Raw genomic sequence first — 26069 nt, 5'->3', positions numbered from 1 at the left:
TATTATTATTATTATTATTACAGAAGAGGACAAGGGGTTAAGGCTTCTTACCTCCACCCCCTCAATACCTTCCTATGCCAGGTTTCTGATCTGGATCAGATCCCCATGAACCTGCTATTTACCTTTAAAAAGCCTTTCAAACAATTGCATTCTGGCCTCGTAAACATATAATTTGCACAATTTTTCTTCCATCCCTTTTGGTCAAGTAAATTTGGTAAAGCAGGGGTGAGGAAAAATTTTGGTTCAGGGACCAGGATGCTTCTCAGGGCCAGCCTCTCGGGCTGAACTTGATAGATGGGGGGCACTGTCTTGTCAACCACATGACATCAATATCACATGATTGACAGGTAGGTGGGGTCATTCAGCTGTCAAGATTGCTCCACCCGCTTTGCTGATCTTCCTGTGATCCCCCTTTAAACCCAATGTGGGTTTAAAAGAGGAATGTGGGGAGACTTGTAAAGCGACCCTTGGAAAAAGTGAAGGCTGTTTCTGAGAGTGCTTTTGCCAAGCATTTGTATTTAATTGCCTTTGCTTGACAGTGCTCTGCCTTTGCTTAGGGGGGGACAACAACCTCCTCTCGTTCTACCTTCTCTGTCACATGCCAAACCAAACACAGCTCTGACTTTGCTTTAGAGTGGAATCTGAGGAAGGAAGAGGGAGGAGACTTGCAAAGGCTTTCCCCTTCTTCCCGTTTAAGTACCAAATCTCATGCCAATCTCACTGCCATCTTTAATTTCTGCTCATCAGTTGGATGAATGGAGATTACATAGCCTGCCTAGGATATGTAATCCTGTTCCTTGCTGTGAGCAAGATTGTACTGCCAATGCAAGATTAAACCCCATATTTTGAAATATTGCATACATTGCTGTTTCTGAAGCATTTGCTGCTATTTTTTTCTTATACTTTCACTGTGCTAAACAACTCACTAACTCCACAGTACTCCAGGGAGTCACCTGGTTTAGATGCCAGGAAGTTCCCGATTGTTCATTACAACTGGTACATAGACATGGTAGCAAGCACAATTCTTCCCCTGGGAGCCTCCAGAGGTCAGCAAAGGGCCTCCTCATGGCGTGGGCTTCAGCAGGTGCCCAATGATGCCAGTCTGAGGGGGGAACATGGTCATCCTGAACTAAGGTGTCTAAATGTTTCTAAACTGGAACCAGCCTTGCCATACAATCTTGAAATGAAGATAAATTATTGTTTGCTCTGCCAGGTTTTGGAGATAGAATATATTTTAGGCCTCACATTGATAAGATAAAGTATTGCTCTCTTATATAAGAAGAGCCAGAGAGGCCTTCATAAATGGGAAAGGACTACAAGAAGTTTGAACTGCTGCTACAAAGGAATAGTGAAAGGCTTTATAAGATGTGGAGGTCTAAGCAGTCTAGACCTATAACTAGAGAGCACAGAGATGACTTTGAAGTTTTCTTTGAAGTTCCTTGCACAGTTTGGGGTTTCTTTTCCGTTCTATATATGCTAGGCTATAGAGAATTCTCTATATAGTTAAGGGAAGGCCTTTACTATAGCTGCACAGTCAACTAGTTGTATCATGAAAACAAATACTTCAATTTCACCACCACTGTCACAAAAACAAAGGTTTTATTTGACCTTGTGCTCTTGAAATTGTTAGTGTCACTTCTGAGATTTCACAGGGGAGATGTTATTTTCCAGGGATTTATTTTGCTTTCAGCACAGTGTACAGATTTAGAAAAGTTTTTATTCCCCTCCCCCAAGCGTTAATGTGTTTTGTTTCTAAGAGCAAAGCAGCATCAATGTGAAAAATACTTTAGGAGATGATTGAGAAAGGATGGAATTTGTCAGACGAGAATAACATTAAGAAGTACTTTCTGCTCAGTGGTTTCAAGAAAGGTTTTTTTTTATTTAATTTTTATTAATTCATTTTGTTTAACAAAGAAAGAGAAAAAAGGTAACAAAGTATTACAACTGCTATTATATGATATTACTGAATAAAATTTAACATCCCACATAGTCGTATCTGTGTCTTATTGTCTATATCTTAAGAGAAAACTAAAGGTAAAAAAAAAAATAGAAAAAGGAAAAAAAAATTCAGCCAGCCATATAATTAGATAATCCATACATCCACTTACTTATACATACCTATATATGCCTAGACTCTCTTACCTACGTATACATAACAAACTTAACTTGACAAAACTTTAATTTCACAAATCAGACTTCCTGTCAAATCCCCATGTGTCTACCTCTCTTATTATTGAATGTAGATCAAACAATTCTACTTCGTTCAGATATTTTCCAGTACATTCCACCATATTATATATCCGTCTTTCCCCAACTCATTAGCACTCAAAAGCTGGCATGGAAGTAAAGTTGTTATTATATACTTTTGGGCATATTTCTTATATATATCCCATTTTTCAGCAATTTTTTGTTTAGATTTTCCTCTGAGATTATTAGTTAATAGGGCCAATTCAGCGAATTCTTGTAATTTGCTCTGCCAATCTGGAATTTTTGGAAGTTCTTGTTCTTTCTAGGTTTCAAGAAAGATTGGAGGGGTGGGGGTGGTGGAACAGAAGTCTAAAAAACTTATCAAAGAAACAGTGGGTTGTATCTGATTAAGTCAGGAGTGTTGAACCTCTGGCCCTCCAAATGATGCTAAATTATAATTCACATCAGCCCCAGCAAGCATGACCAATGGCCCAGGATGATGGGAGCTGTAGTTTAGCAACACATGGAGGTCCAAGGTTCTCCACACCTGGACTAAGCCATAGTGTAGATCTATGACTCTTATATGTCAATTGATTTCAATGGGTCTACTCTGACTTATCTAACTTAGTTGGATACTACCTAGTCTCTTTATGACAATGTATACCCTGTTCTAAAACTTGAATCTTGAATAGTTTCTTCATTATCAAAATGTGAAACCAGGTTTGTTATAGACCTCTCAATCAGTTCAGAAAAACTGATACTTCCTGTCTCCTCCATGTGTAAATTACAGTTTTAGGCTTATGTAATAGGAACCAGGCCACTGGTCCCATCACCTCCTGGCAAATAGAAGGGGAAGAAATGGAGGCAGTGAGAGATTTCACTTTCTTGGGTTCCATGATCACTGCAGATGGTGACAGCAGTCACGAAATTAGAAGACGCCTGCTTCTTGGGAGAAAAGCAATGACAAACCTAGACAGCATCTTAAAAAGCAAAGACATCACCTTGCCGACAAAGGTCCGTATAGTTAAAGCTATGGTTTTCCCAGTAGTAATGTACGGAAGTGAGAGCTGGACCATAAAGAAGGCTGATCGCTGAAGAATTGATGCTTTTGAATTATGGTGCTGAACGACTGAACAACAACAATAGGAACCAGAAGCAAGCAAGTAATCATAGGCATTGGGATTGGCACAATTAGGGTTCAGAAGGGTTGGTTTATGCCTCAGGTGCCCTTGGATGTGTGTGTGTACACACACAAAGTGGTGAAAGAGATGGAAAAAGGACTGGATAACCATTCTTTTCACAGCTACCAGCTCCATCTATAAACATAATATTCTGTGTACAAAAGGCACATTGGATACATTAAGAATTGGACTAAGAGAGATAGAAGCAAGAGGAAGAATAGGTGATGGCAGAAGAGATTAGGAGGATAATGCTGGTGCCACAAAAAGAGGATTGACTGTGGGAAGCAAGAAGCATTGAAACTGTCCAAGAAACACAGAAATGTGAAAGAAATTAAGTCTTAAAATTTGTCTCCTGAGTTATTAGCCAAGGTACGTTTTATTATTCACAGCAGCATGTGGAAATTCCATAGTTGTCTCTGAAGAACAATAAGCTTAAGTTGTAAAATAAAAAAGCCTTTAAATATCACTTTTTAAAAATCCCAAACCAGTGTTTCCTGCCCTGGGTGGCATTGATGATATTGGCATTCATCACATTCTTTAGCTACAAAATGCAGTCTTCTGTGTGGTGGTTCTCAGGTTTATCAAATGTGCCACATGAAGGACATTAGAACTTCAAGACAAAAGAGCTTTTCCTTTGTTCATGCAGAACCTTGATGAATTGTGTTTTCTCTAAGATAATATTTGCAGAAGTCATTTGGAAAAACCCCGCTTTATACTAAGTGCCAAAACAAACAATGAGTTGCTGGCAAGCCCTTGTGTATGAGTCGGCTTCATGACCTTCAGTTTGGTGAGAAGGGAGAGATTTATACAAAGAATACATCCGTTCTGACATACACAGATATCACAGATTGCCCTAAAATGCATTGTCTACAATGTTGGTTGTGACGTTTTTCTTGCAGAAAATGTCTGATTAAAAACATTTTGAAAACAAATCATGCAGTCAAAATGAAGAATGGTAAAGGACAAAGCAGCAGCAATGCCGCTAAGTGGAACCCATGAACTTTAGCATGACAATAACTCTTTGAACTTGGCAATGATTCAAAAACAGACAGCCATATTAATATGGGGTACATTCTGTCATTCTGAGTTAAGTTGGTCACATCCTAGCAAGTGTGTGTGTGAGAGAGAGAGACGGGGGGGGGGGACATGTCTCAACACACTTTATGACTATGGCGTACGATGGATTTTGATCCTGTGTTTTAGGTCTGCTGTTAATTTTGTGTGTGTGTGTGTGTGTGTGTTGGGATGGGAGTTCGCTCCTAAAGGGCTGTTGATATGTATTCAAAGCGCGAAATATAAATTAAGATATAAAGAAGACATATTATGAAGGAAGGGAAGTTCATGGATTTATGATTTATAGGTTTGGTGTGATATAATTTGTAAATTATTATATATTTGTAAAGTTATTGTAACCATCCGTTTTTTGTTTGTTTGTAAGTGGATAAAATCAATAAAAAAAATTTTTAAAAAATAAATAAATAAAGGGCTGTTGATAAGCTTTTGATAAGCTTGAAATGCTGGGTAGTTGGTCAGAAAAGAGAATAATTGAGTATCTGTCAAAACACCATAAATCTCCAGACCCACCCAAACACCCAGTTTCTGCTCTCTACAGCATACATCTACGTACATATATGGAACCATATTATTCAAGGAAAAATAGATAGATAGATAGATAGATAGATAGAGAATATAATATTTTTTTAAAGGACACCAGTCATTTGTTTCTGTAATGCAGAAAAGAAATTGCTATGAAAATATTCTCTTTGAAGATCAAACGCAAGGAATAAGAAATTACACAAAGACTGGAGGAAGGCTTGGGTAAAGCAAAAAGAAACACAATTAACCCTGCTTCATATAGAGAGCTGTTTACAAATGGTGTAGAGTTACCCACACCACATACAACTCACACTTCTGGTCTTGTTTCCAGACACATCCAAGAAGTGGGTTCCGAAATCTTTTCAGTTTACAATTACATTAGAGAAACTGTATCACTTACTAATGCAAGTTATGTTCGACATGTACATGTAGTCAAGTGGGGGATAAATCATAAACAAACAAAATAAAATGCAGATATGCAAGTGTCAGTGTGTGACATAAAATAACCTGGGACCTTTTGCATCCAAAGCATGCACTCTACCACAGATCTACAGCCCTTTCTCATGTACACTCCATTGAGAAAGGATGAAAGGAGGGGTACAAATGAAACTTTTTGCTGTCCACTGGGAAAGTGCTCTTTCTTTACCAATTAACTCAAAATCTTAATTACTGTCTCCGAGACACCTATCAATAGCCCTTCTGATTTGAAAACTATGCAATTGTGTTTTAAGCTTGCTGTTATTTAGGGGCACATTGATTTGATGGATAACAGCCTCATATCAAACACTGGCTCAGATGCTTAAAATTTTCCCTTTAAACTGCACATTTGTTGGCTGAAAGCAGGCAGCACTCTGATTTCTGTTCTATTACTGAGCTGTCACAGTACATCACAGCTGCTCAACGCCATTAATATTGATGTTCTTACAACCTTAAGTACACATTATACCATCAGTGTTATAGCAGGGTAGGGAGGCAAAAATATTGGTATTGCCAAAATGACAGAGTCCGCAACATCCATTACAACTTCCTCAAGTACTTACTTCACCTTTAGCCCCCTGTGCTTCCCAAAACCAGTTGTTAACCATCCAGCCTTTCGACTCGCAGGGTAGCTATTTCTGTTATAAATGCTTGTGTTAACATCTGTATTCTTGACAAGGAGCAAATAATATAGCTCCTTCAACACCCTTGGGAAAACTTCCTTTACGAAACTGGCAGTTTGGGGGCAATTTAGACCATAAAGAAAGCCCAGCCAAATCCCAAAAGCTGCTTCGAGGAATATTACAAATCAAAGCAAAACATTGTATAGGCCTAAAACTAATGTTCAGAAGACAATGGTTTCTCACAGAGGCATTATTAACAGTTGGCTCCTGGAAGTCATGAATAAAGCACATGTTTAAACAAATAGTGCTCTCCCCAACAGAGTCCATTAAATTATGCCAGCCACCTTAATCTCCTCAGTCACATGTAAAATTAAAAAAATGTTCCTTTGTTGATACTTTGTATGTTTCCAATGTTTCACACTGCTTAATGCTACTAGAAGAAATAATTGCATTACAGATGTAATCTCTTTCTCTCTATTTTTCACATCACAGGCTGCTTTAACAACAACAACAACAACAACAACAACAACAACAACAACAACAACAACTGAAAATAATTGTGCTACAGACACAGACCAAAAAAACCTTCCTACATGCTACATTTAAAACTTAGAAATGCCATATTCTGGTTAATTCGGTGTGACATCCCGTGTTTCAAAATTGCCAACATCCATAAATGGAAAAGCTACTTTATAGGTGACAATATAAATATGTGACATTTAGAATGCTGAACTCCACCACCACCCTTTTGCTAGGTAGAATAAAGTAAGAAGCGAAAGGGAAAGTATTGCAGGAAAGTGAACCAATACAGTATCTGGAGGTCAATACGTTGCGAACAATTACAACATAATTTTGTGTTCCATCTCACTCTAACCACCTAAAATAGTGATGAAGGGCAGATAAAATGCAGGAAAGAAAGAAAGAAAGAAAGAAAGAAAGAAAGATCAGGACTTTTTCCAGCAAGAACTCAGTTCCAGCACCTCTCAAGTGGGAACCATTGCCATTATAAAAAAACAAGGGAGGCATTCATGGTGAGTTCTAGCACCTCTTTTTCTAAAAAAAATAGCACTGATAATAATTATAATTTGTTTGGAAGCAATACAGCAATTCCTTAAGTGATTAGTATTTTGAGAATTCTATCAATAAACAGGACATACAGATTTATACAGATGCCCAGCAGGGCCTTAGTCTTTCTCTATTTCTGTTTACTATGGTAAATAAATAATCAGCGATTCATGCCTGTGTTAATGGTAAGGTGACTAGTCTTGTGCCCAGATGAACCGGCAATGGCCCCTAATACAAAAGCATCAGCCAAGGAGCAGGATACATTGTTCATGTTGAAGATAATACTGGATATATGTTGACAAGCCCAGAGGTATCCAGTGACTCATGACCAATTCTTAGTTTGTTTGTTTTTGGACTTGAGCATGCATATCTCATTACAAACCACATCCATAGTTTGCTGAGTCTAGGGGAAAGGCACATGTGGAATCAGACATCTCTTAAGAAGATGAAATACCCTTGAAAGTCAAGAAAGGAATGCCATTTCACAGATTGTTCTGAAAGAGAGAAATGGTACTTGCACCAGTTTGTAATACTTGATGGAGAATAAATACAAATTGTGCTCAAGTACGTGTCTCTGTGTAGATACACACACACACACACACAGTACAAAAAGTAAAATGAAAACAAGCCCTGATTTGCTGTGGCACGAGTGCTTGTTCTGCTTGAACTCTGGTACAAAATAGTGATTCTGCTACTCTTCTAGCAATGTTCTGCTACAGCAGGGGTGGAGAATTGATTGCCAGAATATGAGCCAAATGTAGTTCCTGGGTCTCTACATTTGGCCTGCAATTAGGGTTCAAAAAAACCTTCTATTAGAGCCAGGTTAATCTTCCATTTCCTATGTGTTAACAAAAAACTGAAAATGTTTCCATGCTGAAGTTAGACTTGAAAATAAGCCATTCTGTTAACTTGAATAGAAGACTTTTTTCAAGACCAACTGCAGTGTGCAGTAGCACTTTTGGATGGGGTGTCAGTTTTTGCAATCTTCATGGACCTGCAAGAACAAAAGGATGTTCAAGTACCTGACAGGCTACAATATATGATTGCTGGATTGTGTTTGGCTTGCTGGATACAGAATCATGCTACACGAGAGAGTGACTTACCTGAATGTAGGTAGAGAATGAATTAATGAAAATAAAAGGAAGGGCAAAAAAAAGAGTCCCCTCTTATACTTACAGGGTCCGTGAGCTCCGGCAAGCTAGCCTGGTAAGTGAGCGGCCGACAATCCCGAGTGTTAAAAACTAAAACGCATGGAAGGAACATTGGTCCAAGGTCATCCCCATCAAGGACATCAACAGTAAGGGTGGTTGTACTTGTTCTTCGCTCCATAAGGTTTTGAGCTCGGTCCTGTGGAGAAAATAAGGATTTAACCCGACAATAAAAGTTGTTTGTCTTGGTATCACTGCATATATAGGTAAAGGGACCCCTGACCATTAGGTCCAGTTGCGAATGCCTCTGGGGTTGCAGCGCTCATCTCGCTTTACTGGCCAAGGGAGCCGGCATACAGCTTCCGGGTCATGTGACCAGCATGACTAAGTCACTTCTGGAGAACCAGAGCAACCCACAGAAACGCCGTTTACCTTCCTGCCGGAGTGGTACCTATTTATCTACTTGCACTTTGACGTGCTTCCAAACTGCTATGTTGGCAGGAGCTGGGACCAAACAATGGGAGCTCACCCTGTCATGGGGATACAAACCGCCGACCTTCTGATCAGCAAGCCCTAGGCTCTGTGGTTTAGACCACAGCGCCACCCGCATCCCATCACTGCATATAATAATGTGTAAATCGAAACTGCAAAGACAGGTGGAAGTGAACATTGCACTCCCTGACCCCACAAAACTCTCACCTGGGACCACTACTAGGACCAAGAGGGGTTTTGTATGTGTGTGGGTATAGTGAGTCAGTGAGTGAGTGAGTGAGTGAGTGAGAGCGCTTATCAGCCTTTTTTTTATCTCAAGAGGCAAATATGCTTCAGGTAGCCTTGTTCCCACTTCCTTGATTTCACTATTTTTTATCTGAGAAGTATCATATTTTGTACCCTACCATCCTCTCTTTCCTTGCTCTGTCCTTTCCTATGTATCTTCTTCCCTTCCTCCCAACAATCCCTTTTTTTGACCTTCCTTTATACGTTTATTCCATGACACATCTTTCTTTTCTATAGAAATTATTCTCCTCAAACCCAAATCAGCACACTTCTTTTGTGCTGTTTTGGCAGTCAGGGGGCTTGTCTCAGAAGTAAAGCAAGTTACCCAATATTAGCAAAGAAATCTGATATTAGCCATGTGTGTGAGGGAGAAAACATTCAAATGGAAGCCCCTCTCCCATCTAGCAATATTTAGGGAAACAGATTATATGATAAAATCTTCTCTCTGGCAAATTTGGAACTGATAAGCATTGTCTTCCCACACATCACAACAAAGGATTTTAATCCCCTGTATTTCCAATGAGAAAGTTGTATGGTTTTAATTATAGAATCACTTATCAGCACGGCACACCAGTATGTGTTCTATATATTCTGCTTACTGACAGAAGAATTCATAAATTCTCTTTGTTGCTTTTCTAGTAGGAATAAAGTAGTCTGCAGAAAAAGAATTAAGCCAGACGATTCTTATTCAAAACGGTAGCAACATTATCACATCACAAAGATTTTTAATTTTGTATTCGCACGCCATTCCTGCTTTTCAGCCATTTCATGATGGGGGGTCTGGGGTAGGACATTGCTAATGCCTTGCCTTTGGTGATCAAACTATTCAGGACAAGGCAATCTGCTTAGCAGGATACAACCCACTGTAGTATTATTATATGGACATTTGTTGAGCTGGTCAACTCAATAGAATGTGCAATGTCTCCAGGAAAATAAATAAAAAAAACTGATATTGGAGATGTGGTCTTGGGGAAAGTTTGAACTTGCAATCTTAGATGATAGACCCAGGAGCTTGGTGGAAAGAGAAGGCTGATACTGTGCAAGAAGGGGGAGAAAATGGTGGCAGGATTACATTGCACCCAGAAGAGGCAAGGTTGTGTCAAGATCTGAAAGGAAGGAAGGAAATCAGGTGGAAGCAAGTAAAGAAGAAAGGAAATTTTGCAACAAGGGCAAGACTGGAACTTGAGACTGAAGTCCATGGCCACGCTATCCAGGGAGTTCTGAAATGGCCACCCAGAGAGTAACTGATAATGGACAAAGCAGAAAACATGTACAGCATCATCACCTAGGCAGGCATAGGGATGCTTGAACTCACTGAAGAATCACTTTGATCACTCTAGCATCTTCTTTTCTTTGCCTTCATCTTTTGAGAAAACATTCAAAAGACAGTGGGTAGCCATCAGGGAATTTACATAGTTACAGGTGCTCATTTTGTTGTTGTCTTTACTTTAAAAGTACATTACTGTTCTCTACAAGGGAATAGTGCTTATTCGCAAATGAATGTGTTTTGCATCAGAATAGTAGAAGCAAATATCATCTTAGTCCTATAATAATTATTATGGCATTATGATTTAAGGAAGTTAAAATGAAAAAAATCTTCACATACTCAGAGGAGTGCATACTGTATTTAAAAACTAGGGATGGAAACTTGTTTGTTTCTTTGTTTTGTTCTACTGTATCAGGAATGTAGAAGCAATCAGAAAGTGCAGAAAAGCAGTGTTGGCAAGAAGAAGAGAAACAACTGAAAGAACAGACATGGGAGTCTAAAGCGGGGTCCCCCAAAAGGCTATGAAGTCCAGGATCTAAAATTACCTAGCTTGCACCCCTTTAATGTTGAGAACATTAAGAAACAATAACAACAAGGGCAGTTACCCTGATGTTTAGGCAAGAACTCAGAAGTGGTTCAGAAGTACGGTATCCCTGCTTCTGCCTCTGAATCTGAACTGTGCTCTGCTGCAGTCTCTTTTTGCTCACGAAACCCTGTCACCTGTTCTGCTTCTGACACCTTCTTCTCCCAGTCTGCTCCCTTTACCTCTGACCATTCATTTTTGTCCCACCACCAATCTCCAGGCTCTGAGTCTTTTCCCCTTGGAGGTCACCTGGTTAGTACCTCCCACGACCCCTCTGCATCCAGCTAGTCCATGGCACACTTGCTTTGACAAAATGTCATTATAACCTCCCAGCAAACCTATTAGGATGACTGCTCAATAGACGAGTGGTCTGGAAGCACCCTTAATGAAATATGACACAATAATGGCTGGAATTCAGGACTCCTTTTAAGCGGATTTATAATTATGCAAGTAATTTTTCAGAATTCTGCAATGAATGGAAACTTTGCCAGCTCTCGTTGCAAAGACAACATCAATAGTAAAGCTGATTCCAAGTAAAGCTTTCAAACTGGTATACTCTGTACAATGTAGGCATCACTTTATTTCTCAGCTTGAAATATCTGTTACATAACATGTCAGGAAAATGCTTCACACACACCCCTATTTGATATACACAACCGGAGGTGAAAGAAAAAGCATCTTCAAAAGGTTGCATTTCAAAGCTGAAGGATGCAGTTAAACTGCAGCCATTAAATTAATTTCATACCAAATTAGTATTGCTAGCTGCAACAGAACAGTAAAACTCATTGACACTACAATGCATCATTCTATACCTTCCCAGACTAAAAAGGCTCTTTCGCAACTGAACGCCAACACCTTTATAACCAGTAAATATGTGAAAGATTGTATTACATGGCAGCAGAGACATAGGGCTGATTCTCATGTATTCAAGTCATTTGATATCTCATCAACAGATGATGATCACTTGAGAATTGCAAAATAATTTGCTGACTTACAGTAAAATGTAAGGTCTGCTTGCAGCATCTAATCTACAATGGTTCATTCATATACAATGCTGCAGGAATCGAATGATGGATATTCATGGGTGAATTCCCTCCTGCATTGAAAAAGTCATGTGCTGATAATGACAATTTAAATGCCCCATCAGATACAATATGAAGATACAGTTTCTATTCTCCCTTAAAAACAGTTATATTCGCAATGGACACCAAAAATTACAAGTCAGTCATACTCACATTGGCTTGGACAATGACAAAATAGCGTGTTTTTTCTTCGTAATTTAGCCTCTCACGTAAAACTACTGCTCCAGACAGTGTAAGAGGAATATCAAAAGTTCGATTTGAAGTCTGCCAAAATTAAATGAGGAAAAGAGAAATATAGGTCACGGGGGGGAAAATGATGTAATCAAATTAGGAAGATCCATCAGTGGCAACTGACAACAACACTTCCTTGTCTTCAACCAGTGAGCAATCAGTTCACTTTGCCCTCACATCCTTCCCCATCGGCCTAATGAATTTCCACAGAAGAAAGACTCTTAGCATAATGACACTGTGGAGTCACATTTATTCCAATTAAGGAAAGAAAAAAATGCCACCAAGAAAAAAGAACACATCTTTCAACAATAAAAGCCTAATTAAAACATTTCAGGCTAGATAGGAACAGACGATGATATCCAACTAGATTATGCAAAGAGTAGACCCACTGAAATTAGTAACTACAAGTCCATTGATTCCAGTGGGTCTACTCTGAGTATAACTGACATTGTATATCTCCCAGTTTCTGGTTGAAGCAAAGGAGAACAAGTGATGTGATGGCAAATGGGACCCAAAACTGAAAAAAACCAACCATGAGGTTCTTGGCGTTTTGGAACCCGTTCACATGACCAGGCTGCATTTGTGTGCTTCTGGTGATTATTCAAACCAAGGCAAATGGGTTGCCTGATTTCTTAATGGGCCCAGAAATGTAAAATCAGCAGAATTCTTGCTGTAAATTTCCTGTGGTTATGTGACCCTCACAACCACAATCACCTGTGTTTGGAAGCTTGCATGAATGGACCCAGGGAAGGGAGTTCTCCCCATGCAGATGGGTCCCTGAATGAGGGACCAGCATGTGTAACAACACCCTGTCACACACACTTGTACATAATTTGCACAGAACTGCAGTCTGATGAAGTAGAGGTAAAATCCTGGACTTTCCTCTGTTGAAGAATTAACACAAGCTTTTAGGCAAATCAACAGGCCTTCTCCCATGGTTTTATCTTTATTCTTCTTCATGGGGGTGCATTTATACAAAGAAGTAACCATGGAAGGATCTAAGGAATGATTTCTCACCCCACTGTGACATTTCTATGTTTTTTTAAAAAAACACCAGACAAGTGTATAAGTTCAATCGACTTTTGGTGAAGCTGTGAAATGACCACATTGCCCTGCTGAAAGTGCTCACTAGGAGCACAGCACTTTAGTTTGTAATTTGCCTAAAAGGTTGTGCAACCTAAAATCATTACAAGGAATGGTAATTGTGATCAATTTACTTTTGAGCACTGATACCTGTTAAATTTAAACCAGAATGAATCATTTCTATAGCCAAGGATTCCTCGAACTGCTATGTACTGATTCAGATATCTGCAAGTGATGGGAGTCTTTACACGATGGAACATAAGTGTGTGGGGGCACAGAATACTACAGATCTAACATATGTTGTGGACACTCCACCTACAGATATGGAAACCACTCTGTTTGAAGCTATTTCCTTCACAGCTAAGACAAAAAAGAGTGCCGGCAGTGGCGTAGGAAGCCTTTTTGCCTCCCGGGGCGGTGGCGTGGAGGCACCCCCCTGGGGGCGGGGCGTCACGGCACATGTGTTGAGGCATCACGACACGTCAGATGCACTGCGCATGCACTGCGAATTTCCGGGCATGCGTAGTGGATCCAACTGGCGCTGCTGCAAGTCGGCAAGCGAGCGGTGGGTCGGGCAGCCCCATGACCCACCGCTCGCTTGCCCGCTCACCGCGGGAGCAGCAGCCATCACTGCTGCGAGCAGGCAAGCGAGCGGCAGTTTGGGCAGCCCCACAACTTGCCGCTCACTGTGGGAGCAGCAGTGCCGGCCGGATGCATCTGGGCTGGTACTGCCGCTCAGGCGGCAAGCCGGCGAGCGAGCAGTGGGTTGTAGGGCTGCTCCATCCGGACGGGGTCTTGGGCAGCAGGGGAAGGGCCGGGGAGTGTCACCCCCCTCCCCTGGAACCCGGGGTGCAGCGCCCCCTACGCCCCGCCCTTCCTACACCACTGGGTGCCGGTGCCATAATTTGCCTGTTATGGAGATGTGACCATATCACTTCTTCACCATATTAAGCCTATATCAACGAATAAACATCTGAAGTGAATGTCATTCCCCCCCCCCTAAAGACCAAAGATGTTCAGGAGAATATTGAAAAGCAAGGATTTTTTAAAGAAAAAACAACAACTTGTAAACCTGTGTTTGGGCAAATCCACCTTAGCCTGCAGCTGACTGAATTCTCTTTTATTTTAAAATATATTCTATGCACATAGCCTTCACTTTGACATACTAATATTCTACATATAATAACCTCTTTTTGAACGTACCAAGGGGAACATTCCATCTCATGAGCCCACATGGGCAGTCTGAAATGGCACACTTTAGCAAGACATGGGCTTACCAACATCATCTGCAGCTTGTGAGAACTAGGCCCAGCTATTGCTTAATATTAAGCCTTGCATGCAAGTATTTTCTCCATTTCCCTCAACACCCTTGGCAAAGTTTCATGGAGCAACGCAGCACATTGTTTTCCCATGTTTTTGCCTAATAGCACAGTACCAGTGAGTGTAATTATTTTAATCCAACAAAAGGTGTGCCAATCATTCTCCTGATCAATTTTCTTGAACACTGCTTCTATAACTTTCTAGAATACAAACCATTTACATCTTAGCTTTTTGTATGATTTCAACCACAATGCAGTCTCCACTATTACCTTGGAATAATAAGCAACCTACAAATGATAGCAATCATTCCTCCTCTTCTCATAAAAATGTACTTATTTTAACCTGAGTTTTATTATTATAGTCTTAATGCCACTGATAATTTAGAGCCTTTGCATAGCAGTAATAATCCAAACTTCTTCTTTAAAAAAAAGTTCATGGTATCTAAAATGAAGTATTTTAGATATATATCACAGGTGCAGAAAACCTACAATTGGTAAAAAGTTTTCTGTGTATAAAATTGTGTTTAATTCTGCAGTAAAATATTCCTTCCAGAAATGGGCAGTCTAAAATATCATGACACTGTTTCGACCTGCCCAGTAGGAAACCTTTTAAAAAATCCCATCGACTAAATGCACCTGAATTAAACTTACATAAACTCACTGGTTTGAAATTTCCATAAGTTAAAAAAGAAAAGGATGCAAAGCCCAGTTTTAAGAATGACAGAAAATGCACTGATAAGTAGATGTACAACTATGTTTTATATTTAGTGCTGCAAATGAAAGTGCCATTTTATTAATACCATAACTCTATGCTATACTTGACCTTTGGCTCACTTAGGACCAGTTGACACAGATCATGTTAAAAGTTCAATCACCACCAGTGGAACTGGGGAGATCACACAGTCCTCCCCTACACAAGTAAATCCTTTAGTGAGTTGGGAACTGAGTATGTAAAATGCCTACATCAGTGAGCCCCACTCACTGAATCCCACCCCTTGTTCACAGTGGGTGGATCATATGAGTGGCCAACTTTCATGACTCTAGTTCACACTAAGCATTCTACATGTGGTGTCCTCCCATGTCATCCTAAAAGTACATTATACATGTGGCATAATGGAGGATTAAGTTCCATACTCATATTCCCTTCTTGGGTCCATACACATAATTGTCTACACAAGTAGTTCCAGTTGCCATGACCTATTTTCCCAGGGAATTGATATGAGCTGAGCATTATGCATTCAGTTGTATTTACACCTTCAGGACTGGTTCTTGAACATCCAGCAGGGGCATAAGTGTGAGAAGAAGCAGCACATGGGATTCTAGAACTCCACCAGCAGAATCAAGGAAGGATTTTTTTTTTAATGGCTTGTTCTCTCTAAAGAACATCCATGCATTTTGGTCAGGTTTTACTTAAATGCATAACCTGTCCTACATGTGTATGGTTAAAACATCTCCCTCTGCCCCTGCCAAAAGGAATAGCTCTCAAATAGCTTAAAAATTAATAATGCCAAGTTTCTTGAAGAAATGCTTTTGGGCTCATAAATCTGTGTGTGATACAAATCACATTCCCAAATCCCACATGCAAAGGAAAGTTCAGTTCCTCCCTCCCCAGGATGCTATCTCCATGACGAATATACCTGTGCCCAGCATCATGCACATCAAATCAATCCTGGGTTCAAAGTGCCTTATGAGAAAATGTTGCCAAAAAAAAAAAGTTCAAAGATTTAAGAAAACTTAACAAGGGCAAATTCTGTTAAAGATAAACTGAGTGGGCTTTTGTATCCTATTTACATTCTTCCAACAACACATGTTTACTGAAAAGAAGAATATCACATACTGGGTCGCTGGGATTGTACTGGATGACGTACTCTATCTGTCCATTGGGACCATCATCTATGTCTGTGGCACCATTGTTTCCAGAGAATCCTGTAAAGATGGTAGTTCCAACTGGTGTCAACTGCAACAACAAAAATGATGTGCACACTTAGGAACCCTTGAAAGACAGAAGAAGAAGAAGAAGAAGAAATCCAAGTAATGGTTTCAAGTAAAAATGTGGTTCATGATGTGGTGGAAATGCTACCCTGCCGTACAATATTACTAGATGAAGCATTTCAGCTTGCCAGATGTCACTCTCCTTTCCCTGCATGCTGTTCTGGAGGTTCCCCTTACTCCAAAGAGCCAATTTTGGAGGAGTGGGGGCACAGAAGGGAGGAGAGGGGAAGAAAACTGCACTGTGCAAGTGGAAGTCCTTGCACAGAGCTTCCACTGATGGGGCTCATACGACTAATCCCACCCATTATCCCCACTCCCAGTTCAATGTTCATTTAAAAAAAAAAAAAAAAACATCAAGAAAATAGGGAGACTAAGGGCACTTCGAGTGCTGATATTTTTAGGTAGGATTCAATCTCTTACTGGCAAATTCACATTGTGCAATTAGTTGCCTGAGAGCTCTTGTGCCACAAACCCACTTCCTCAAAAGTTTTGACCCTTTTTTGCAATTAAGTGACTGCACTGGAAACTGAAGGGTAACACTTAATTGATGCAACATCATCTGACCTCCCCACAAACAAATAAAATGGGATGTTTGTTAAATAGCCAACACCATCTCATCTCCCTGCAAACAAATCAGGATGAATGCTCAATAAACAGGCTGTCTGGAAGTGTCAACAGGCTTAATCACACCACTGCAGTCCATGAATGGTTTGCACTCTAAAATTAAAGAAATACATGTGAGAGAGTGAGGCTAGTTACAAATGAGGAGAGGCAATTATAAGGCTGCAGAACGCTACTGATTGGTTGAGAGGAGTAGAGGCAAGCAGCACTGTCCAGTGTGGACTATACTGGCTCAGATGAGCAAGAGGAAATTGCACACCATAGCACTTTATACCATTTCATGGAACAGTGAAATGCAAAAATTACACTGCAGGCTTTCACAACACAATCACATCCACATGTACATCAAAGTAACTACCACCATGTTCAGTGGGGTTCACTCCCCCTGGTAAGTGCATACAGGATTGTAAGGGCAGTCTCATTGTCACCTTCAGCTGCTCGTGTTTAAATGCCAGATATCATTTTGAGAGAAATATATTATGTTATGCCGCCGTGTGTCGTCTATCATTGGGACAGGGGCACGGCAGGAATTTTCCCCACTTGGCTGATTGGCTGGTGCCATTTGGGTTTCGCCTGCCGTGTAGCAATTAGTCACCACTTGTAAGGTTGGTGGATAGGCTCTGGTTCAGGTGATAGGTGTGGCATGTGATGTGGCCACGCCTATGAAAATGCAGGATATTCCGGTACAGGAATCCAGGGACTCAATGGTTGTCGGTCCCCGCAAGGGGTCCGGCCAGTGCCCAAGCCCCGGGGACATCAGGATGGCTGATAGCTACCCCTACCAGCAGCTGTCCCTGGCTCTGGGACAGGGCTGCCTGCAGGGGTGCAGGGAGATAGTCGAATGAGAACCTATGCAACCAATCACTTGGTTGTAATCAATAAAGTTGTGGCCTAAATTCTGCCAAAAACCAAACCAAATATCTGTCTCTGGTGTGAATTCATTTGGGGAAGGTTAAAGGTCTAAACATGCAACCACCTGGCAGAAGAACCAACAAGAGGTAACTACCAGAATGGCTCACCCATTAACCCACCAAGAAGGCCAAAGATGATGAGGTAAGCAAACAGGAAATAAGTGTCACTTTTGCAAGCTGGGGAAGATAGGCAAGAACACAAGGTGGGTAGTCTGTTTTATGCCTCATAACTATGGTCATTAGAATGTTAACAAGGCTACATCACTCTGTATGTATTTGCCAGATATAAACATTCTAAAATTGATTTCAAAGTTTTACCACTGAAATTCTATTGCCCATACTCTCTCTCACTCCATTTTTTCAAAATCTGCAATTTTTCAAACTTCTTGAAATATCAAGCCCACACTTAACTGTTAGTGCCATTCCTACATCAAAAATCTGTTTCATCTCTGTCACACAACATACACTTGTGTGAATAGTTTTTACAACTCCCAGAAGCAAAACATGACACCCTGTCTTCTGATGGGAACAACTGCTGGTTTTTACTTCACTAGTGTAGTCACAAAGAGTCGGACACGACTAAACGACTGAACAACCAAGTGTAGCACTGCAGGAGTTATCTAGAGCATTCCGGCACAACTCTTGATATTCTAAAAATACGTTCTTTAGAAAATGAATGGCAAAGCTTAGTATCAATCAGAACCATTTGGTGAACAAGTCCAAAGAACATTGGAATATAGGAAGATGCATTATACTGATTCAGACCATTGGCCATCCAGCTTACTACTGTCTATACTACTACTACTACTACTACTACTACTACTACTTATTACCACCAGTACCACTAATACTACCCGGCAGCAGCTCTCCAGGATTTCAGATAGTGGGTTGTTGTTTTTTTACCACTGGGGTACAGTTCTCCCCAAGGGTCAAACTATACATGGTTGTATTTAAACAATAAATGTCATTATAAAAAGTACCACAAGAACATGAATAGGACCAAGACCAAAGTGGGCATAGAGAGCTTTAGCCCTTTAGACCTCGCCGACATCCTGTTGCCCATTGGCAACAATGGGAGCTTCTCTCAGGTGGTGGAGGGCGGGGTTGCTACTTGGATCCTGACCGAGGGGAAAGGAAGCGCCAATGGTCACAACTCACCAAAATGCTGACCTGCTTGTGTGTCAATGAAATGAATGGGGACTGCACAAGAGCACCATAGTGTTTTTTTCCTGGATGGCCTCTCTATTAATCAAGAAATTTTAGTTATATTGCATCTCTTCTGTTGCCATGGACTTCAGGGTGACCCGGGTTAATAATTTTAATTAATATGGTATTAGTCAAAAACAGTAAATTACTGTACCATATGGAAAGCATGTTGTGTGCCAATACAGCAATTAATCAAATTCGTGGGTAGAGAGAAAAGATACATGGCTTAGATTTATTTTTATTTAAATTATAAATGGTTCACTGACGACTATAAAAAATATAACTGATTGCCACAACTGATGAACACAACCCACAGCAACATGTACACTTATTTTTCAAATGCTGTTTTTCCCATTTATCACACTTCTTGGATTTTTTTTAAAGCAGTTTGTATTTTTACTGATTTTGTTTCAAAGTGGATTAAAAACAGACACCCCCCCCAAAAAAAAAAATGTATCTGGCAGATACAATTATGAAATAATTGCCTGCATACGAGAGCCAGGGTGGCAGAGCTGTTGGCTGTTTGCACTTGGAAGACTTGGATTCAAATGCTGGCTTGTTTGGGCCATGAAGTTTATTGGATTACTTAACTCAGTCACACTCTGTCTCAGCTTAAAAACACCCACACAAAAATCACTGAAAACCCTCCCATGCTTATGGAGGATGCTATGCTGCTATGATTTTGGAAGCTGATATTGTTCCTTGGAGAAGTTATGTACCTAACCACTATTTTCATAACAAACAAAAATATAGCTTAATAACAGAATCAGTTTGCTTGCAGGGGGCCTTTCGGAGATATATGAATATGATGCGTGGCTTATATTTCAAGAAGCTAGTAGTCATTGCTTACACTTAGAGAATATTTTATTCGAGAATGTTATTTGCTTGCCACTGGCCTTTCGCAGAGGGAAAAAATGCACACTATCTGTTTTGGGTAAACAGAACACAGAGAGACAAGTTGACTGTGCCCCTCCCCATTTCTAAGTAATTGCTTTCATCAATTTCTCCCCATGGCAGTAGGTATTGTATGATCTGTACACAAAACTCCTTGGTTTTAATATTGGATGCAGGAGAGTTTCAGAAGGATTTTAGATACTGATGTCAGTCGAAGATAAAAAAAAATATCAGATCTGCAAAAATGGATAATTATTTATTTTACTATTAAGGACTATTTGTCCATATAGTCTGAATTCTCTATCTCAAGCAGGTTCTGGATCCTATGGAAATCAGTCGCATATTGGAACAAGGTGTACTAAAAGGCTAATGATAGCAGCTCGTTACCAGATAGATAACCATGCTGCTTGGATATTGGTTTTTTTGTATCAAAAGTGCCCTTCTGAATGGCAGAAACCTGCTGCTAAGAGTAGATCAGGGATTAGAGAATCTGAAATTCAGGGGGCAAATATGGCCCTCCAGGCTTCTTAATTTGGCTCTTGGGACTCTCGCTATGCCACACCCATTCTCCCACAGGCCACACCCCTCATTTGCCCTGCTCCACACACACCTGAAGTCCTTTTGCCTGGTTGTGTGCATGTGTGTGTATTTGCATTTTCTTCTTAACTTTATTTTTCAGTTTCTAAAAATGCATATAGCAAACAATCGCCATTGTACTGCTACTCCAATAAACATTCCATGTATATACAATGCAAATAATACAATCAAACATTAGGTAAGTTTGTCAATAGCTTTAAATCGCTTACATCAGTTAGGTGTTTTTGTAGGGTTGCCATACATCTGGGATTTCCTGGACATAGCCAGGATTCAGCTGCTGCAAAGAGTGGGCGGAATTGGCTGAAGCGTCCGGGAAGATCCAGACATATGGCAACCCATGCTGGAAGTGTAGATTTTGGCGAATTCCCTTAAGAATAGATCAAAAATGCATCATCATTATTTTTTTAACGTGATCTTGTAAAAGAAGCTCAACAACTTTTGGGTTCGGATTTTCACTTTTTGAAATGAGGCAATCCTAGGTTTTATGTGTTCTTGAACTATGCAAATATGGTAGACATATCTGGAGACAGGGGAGGATTTTAGTACACTGAAAAATTTGGAGCAAACCTATCCAGTCTGCATCTGACATATCATGCTCAGAACAGAATGTAGACATGTGGATTGGATCATGTGTCTACAGACCTTTCCAGAACACAGCTAGCAATGCTTTAAATTTGTATGAAGTGGGATTTCTTTCTTTCTTTTTTTCCTTTCTTTCTTTCTTTCTTTCCTGCCTTCTAGCTGCTTGCAATGTCTTTTTCTCTGTACGATTATGTGAGAAGGTGTAATATATCATAACGTACCAATGCTTCCAGGAGCTTTTTGCTCCAAGTTTTCAACTCCACCCACAAAGTCCCTGGTAGTCATATACTGTACATGGAAGGGAAGAGAGGGGACATGCAAGAATTGACTGCCACTTCCAGGGCGTATTTACTCAGACATTTTCAAGGTACGGAAAGCACTTTTATGTATAAGAAAAGTATGATGTAACCTCTTTTGGACCTCATAAATGTTCATTCAAAATTATTTCAAACCTGTTGAAAACACGTGGATTTCTAAAGTGTTTTAAATGATTTTTTTTCTTTAAAAAATATCCACCCAGACATAGGATGGAATAGATTCACCAGTCTACTTATGTTCAAGGGACCGATGCCTGATCAAGACCATTTCATCCATCCACTTTGGCTTTTGCTGGCATACAATCCTTCCACCAGGGACTGAAAAAAGTTATGCCCTCTGGGAGGAAACTATAAATGTAAAACACTGACATTCTAAAGAGAAGCAGCCTCTTTCTACCTTGGAGGTGACAAGTCCTCACACAAGCCCCAAAGAAGCACAGATGGCAAAATTAGGATGTCTCAGATAAAAATGGACAGATAAAACCAGCAGAGCACAGATGTGATGCTTGGAAAAATAAAGTAAGAATGAACCTGTTTCAGTAGTTATGGGGACATCCAACTAATTTCCCCCTCAAAGATGCACTTCAAGTTTAAGGGCAAGTTCAATTTCCAACACTCAAAACAAAACATGTGGTTTTTCTTGGGAAATAAAGTTTTACACATGTCATGTCTATGTCTATCACCTCCAACAATACAGAACCTACAGTCTATTGTTTTTATTCCCATCATTTAAAAAGCTCTTCATAGAACTGTGATTTTGTTGAAGAATGTGATGCAGATGCAATGAAATGGCTTTCCTACAATTGTGGTTTTAAACATTCAGTAAGCTCGTTCATGCCCATACTTGTGATCTTTCGTCATTCAGTTACCAGCATATGCTGACCTTCAACCAAATGCCATGAAAGCACTCCACTGAAAAGTATAGTGTTTGACTTAACAGTACATCCGGTGATAATGAATATTCTGTTTGTGGTGATGCTATAACAATGGTGCATTTATTCATGAAGGTCATTGCTTGATCAATGACGAATGGTGTAAGGTAAGTCATCACAGTATGTCTCAATAACAGGTGGCATTTTCAGAATGCTGATTTGAGGTAGCAGTCTTCCCTTACTTAATTCAAAATGTTTAAAACACCTTTTTTATTAAAAAAAAAAAAAACACCTCTCCTCGAGGTTATAAAAATATGTGTGTCTGTGCAATCAGAAATTTAATCATGGCAACCAGCAGCAAAGGATATGCAATGAATGGAAAGCATCCAAAATGAAACCCAAAACAAGAGAGAATGTATGTCAAGATGCTGAAAAAATATAGATTTTATTCTCAAAGCAGTCCAATATGTTTCAGGCAATGCTTGTTTAAAAGACTTCTGCAGATCAGGAAGCAAGAAAGCAAAGCCCTGCTGGTTACTAGAAAGAGTGTGGGCTACCAAGCACAGCCAATCTTTGTAGAAGTCTGATTGTCTGAATCAGGAGATGTACAGCATGAATAGCTTTGAACCCACACCTCCTTTTCACATGGGCAAGTCTCAATTAAAATATACATTCTGCACATCTATATTCTGTGAATCTGTGTGCTTTATTGAATCCTGTGAAACTCCCTGAAAAATAAAATAACTTCAATCACATTGCTTCCCCCAAAGAATCCCAGATTTGCCCCCTCACAGAGCTACAATTCCCAGCATAATTAACAAACCACAGTTCTTAGGATTCTTTGGGCAAAGTCATGTGCTTTAAATGGATAATGTGCATCTAGCTAGCCTGTGGAACACATAACCAAGGGATTAGTGTTGAGACCCAAACTGTAGATAAAGACACTTCAGATAATAATTTAGAGACTGCAGTCAAAGGTAGGAAGCTTGCATTTCTAAAACACATCCTATGTGTGCATTAAGTAGGCATTTCTTCTTGTGACCTTTTATGACATGAGAAGAGCTGCCTCCCTCTTTCTCTGGAACAAATACACAAGAAAGGCTTGGCAGCAGTGAGTTACATAGTTAGTGCCATCAAGATGACAGAACTGGAAAGGTTAAATATTCTTTCAGGAACTGTCAGGTGTGATAGTAGTAAGTATTTTACCAGTCCCGTCTATAATATTCTGAGGGACCAGAGAAGGCCTTTAACTGCAAACCTACCACCAAGGGAAAAAGGAAATTGCTAGGTGGACAAACTACAGTTGTACAATAGCACTCTCTTTAAGTGCATGTTAGAAAATCACATCATCAGTATGAGGGGAGGGGGAAATTACACCAGAAGCATCCAAGGAAGCGACTGCTCATCAGCTATAGGTCAGCAAAATTCTGTCTGTTGGAATCTTCCATATAATATGCCAGCTCTTCTGAAGCCTAGTTACCTTGTTAATTAGTTAAAATTACTGAATGATATCAGTTAAAACAAAATCTTAGTACTAATGCAGGCCCTCCAAGTGTCCTTATTTTCCAGTGATGTCCCTAATTTAGAGAAGCTGTCTCGGTTTTTGATTTGATTCGAGAATGTCTTGCTTTTCCTTAGGACGTCCCTATTTCCATTGGAGAAATGTTGGAGGGTATGGAGTTGAAAGGTATGGAGTTTTCCAACTCTCGAGCAGTCTGAAGACAATCCTATACAGGGAAGTTTTTTTAAAAAATGTTTTATGTTTTTATATATGTTGGAAGCTGCCGGGGCAATCCAGTAAGATGCATAGGGTATAAATAGTAATATGTTCATTATGGAATGGGGTTTCCCTATTTTCATCAGAGAAATGTTGGAGGGTATGCCAATGCACCTTCCTGAAATGCTAGTATAACACTGGTGTGCTGATATGATCGCTAGCACTGCCTTCTCTAAGCAATGATTCATTAGTCTGGTAAATGTGTTTTAGAGTTCAGCCCATATGCTCCTCATTTTCGGTAGTACAGTTTTCAGGGGTTGAAAATATGCATCAAGGCTACATTCCTTAAGCCTATTACCCCGTAGCTGTTTCATTTAGGCTAAGCTGTTTTCTTAGACTTTTTTCTAAAACCCAAATGAAATTATATAGCCCTTCTGTGAAACCAAATAAAGAACTTTGAACAGGAAGACCTCTTGAAGCTCTACAGCCCAAATCATGCCAGCAGCTGCTGGTGTGACTGCCCACATGAAAATGGGAAAGGGACATAACTCCATGGTTGAGCAACTGCTTTCCTTGCAAGAGTTCCCAAGTTTGTTTTGTCTGAAACTTGGGAGAGCTGGATGTCATATATAAAGCTGAAAATGGCAAAACCTGCCACATTCACTTCATCAGGCTCTATATGGGGCTGCCTTTGAATAACCTTCAGAACCTTGCATTGGTCTAAAACGTGACAGCAAAGTTGCTCACAGGACCATCCCATTTGCTGGTGAAAGCATGTTGTTGTGTTGTTCAGTCGTTCAGTCGTGTCCGACTCTTCGTGACCCCATGGACCAGAGCACGCCAGGCACGCCTATCCTTCACTGCCTCTCACAGTTTGGCCAAACTCATGTTAGTAGCTTCGAGAACACTGTCCAACCATCTCATCCTCTGTTGTCCCCTTCTCCTTGTGCCCTCCATCTTTCCCAACATCAGGGTCTTTTCTAGGGAGTCTTCTCTTCTCATGAGGTGGCCAAAGTACTGGAGCCTCAACTTCAGGATCTGTCCTTCTAGTGAGCACTCAGGGCTGATTTCTTTAAGAATGGATAGGTTTGATCTTCTTGCAGTCCATGGGACTCTCAAGAGTCTCCTTCAGCACCATAATTCAAAAGCATCAATTCTTCGGCGATCAGCCTTCTTGATGGTCCAGCTCTCACTTCCATACATTACTACTGGGAAAACCATAGCTTTTACTATATGGACCTTTGTCGGCAGGGTGATGTCTTTGCTTTTTAAGATGCTGTCTAGGTTTGGCATTGCAGGCGTCTTCTAATTTCGTGACTGCTGTCACCATCTGCAGTGATCTCTCACATTTCATTTGGTTAGCAAAACATTTCTGAGACCAATTCAAAGGGTTGATAAAGGGACCCATAAAGCGCTGCATGGTCCAAATCCAAGAAATCTTAAGGACTACCTGCTTCCTAAGACCCAGTGAAGAGGCCCTTCTCTGTGTGACAAAATGGGATGAAGTAAGAGTGGCTTCAAAGTGTTAGAGGGCCATTTTTGGCACTGCTGACCACAGGGGCTTCATTCGGAACCTTCATTTTTTAGATGTTATTAGTTAGTTAAGACGGCTTTGTTTAAAAAAGAAAAATCTCATGTAATTTTATACTACTCTGATAGTATATAACTAGCTGCTATTTTGCCTCTTTAGTGTTTTGTCTTAACTTCCTGGAGCTTTAATTATTTTTATTTATGTGTTTTT

The 26069-nt window shown here is 40.2% G+C and overlaps 1 protein-coding gene across 12 annotated transcripts in view; it reads right to left on the bottom strand.

Moving 5' to 3' along the window:
• Positions 1 to 26069, bottom strand: part of PCDH15 (protocadherin related 15) — a 441732-nt gene that overhangs the window by 203512 nt on the left and 212151 nt on the right. For 11 of the 12 annotated variants that reach the window (XM_033149148.1, XM_033149157.1, XM_033149155.1 and 8 more), the window contains 3 exons: positions 16457 to 16576; positions 12140 to 12250; positions 8306 to 8476 (listed from right to left, as the gene is read on the bottom strand). In XM_033149148.1, the coding sequence (XP_033005039.1) occupies positions 8306 to 8476; positions 12140 to 12250; positions 16457 to 16576 (402 nt within the window). The remainder of the gene's footprint in view (positions 1 to 8305; positions 8477 to 12139; positions 12251 to 16456; positions 16577 to 26069) is intronic. The other variant, XM_033149158.1, reaches the window with a different exon arrangement.

The sequence above is a fragment of the Lacerta agilis genome, chromosome 5, assembly GCF_009819535.1.
Source record: "Lacerta agilis isolate rLacAgi1 chromosome 5, rLacAgi1.pri, whole genome shotgun sequence".
In the NCBI taxonomy this organism is placed as follows: Eukaryota; Metazoa; Chordata; class Lepidosauria; order Squamata; family Lacertidae; genus Lacerta; species Lacerta agilis.
The sequence above is the reverse complement of the archived record's forward strand: the minus strand, read 5'-3'. Positions and strand labels throughout refer to the sequence as shown.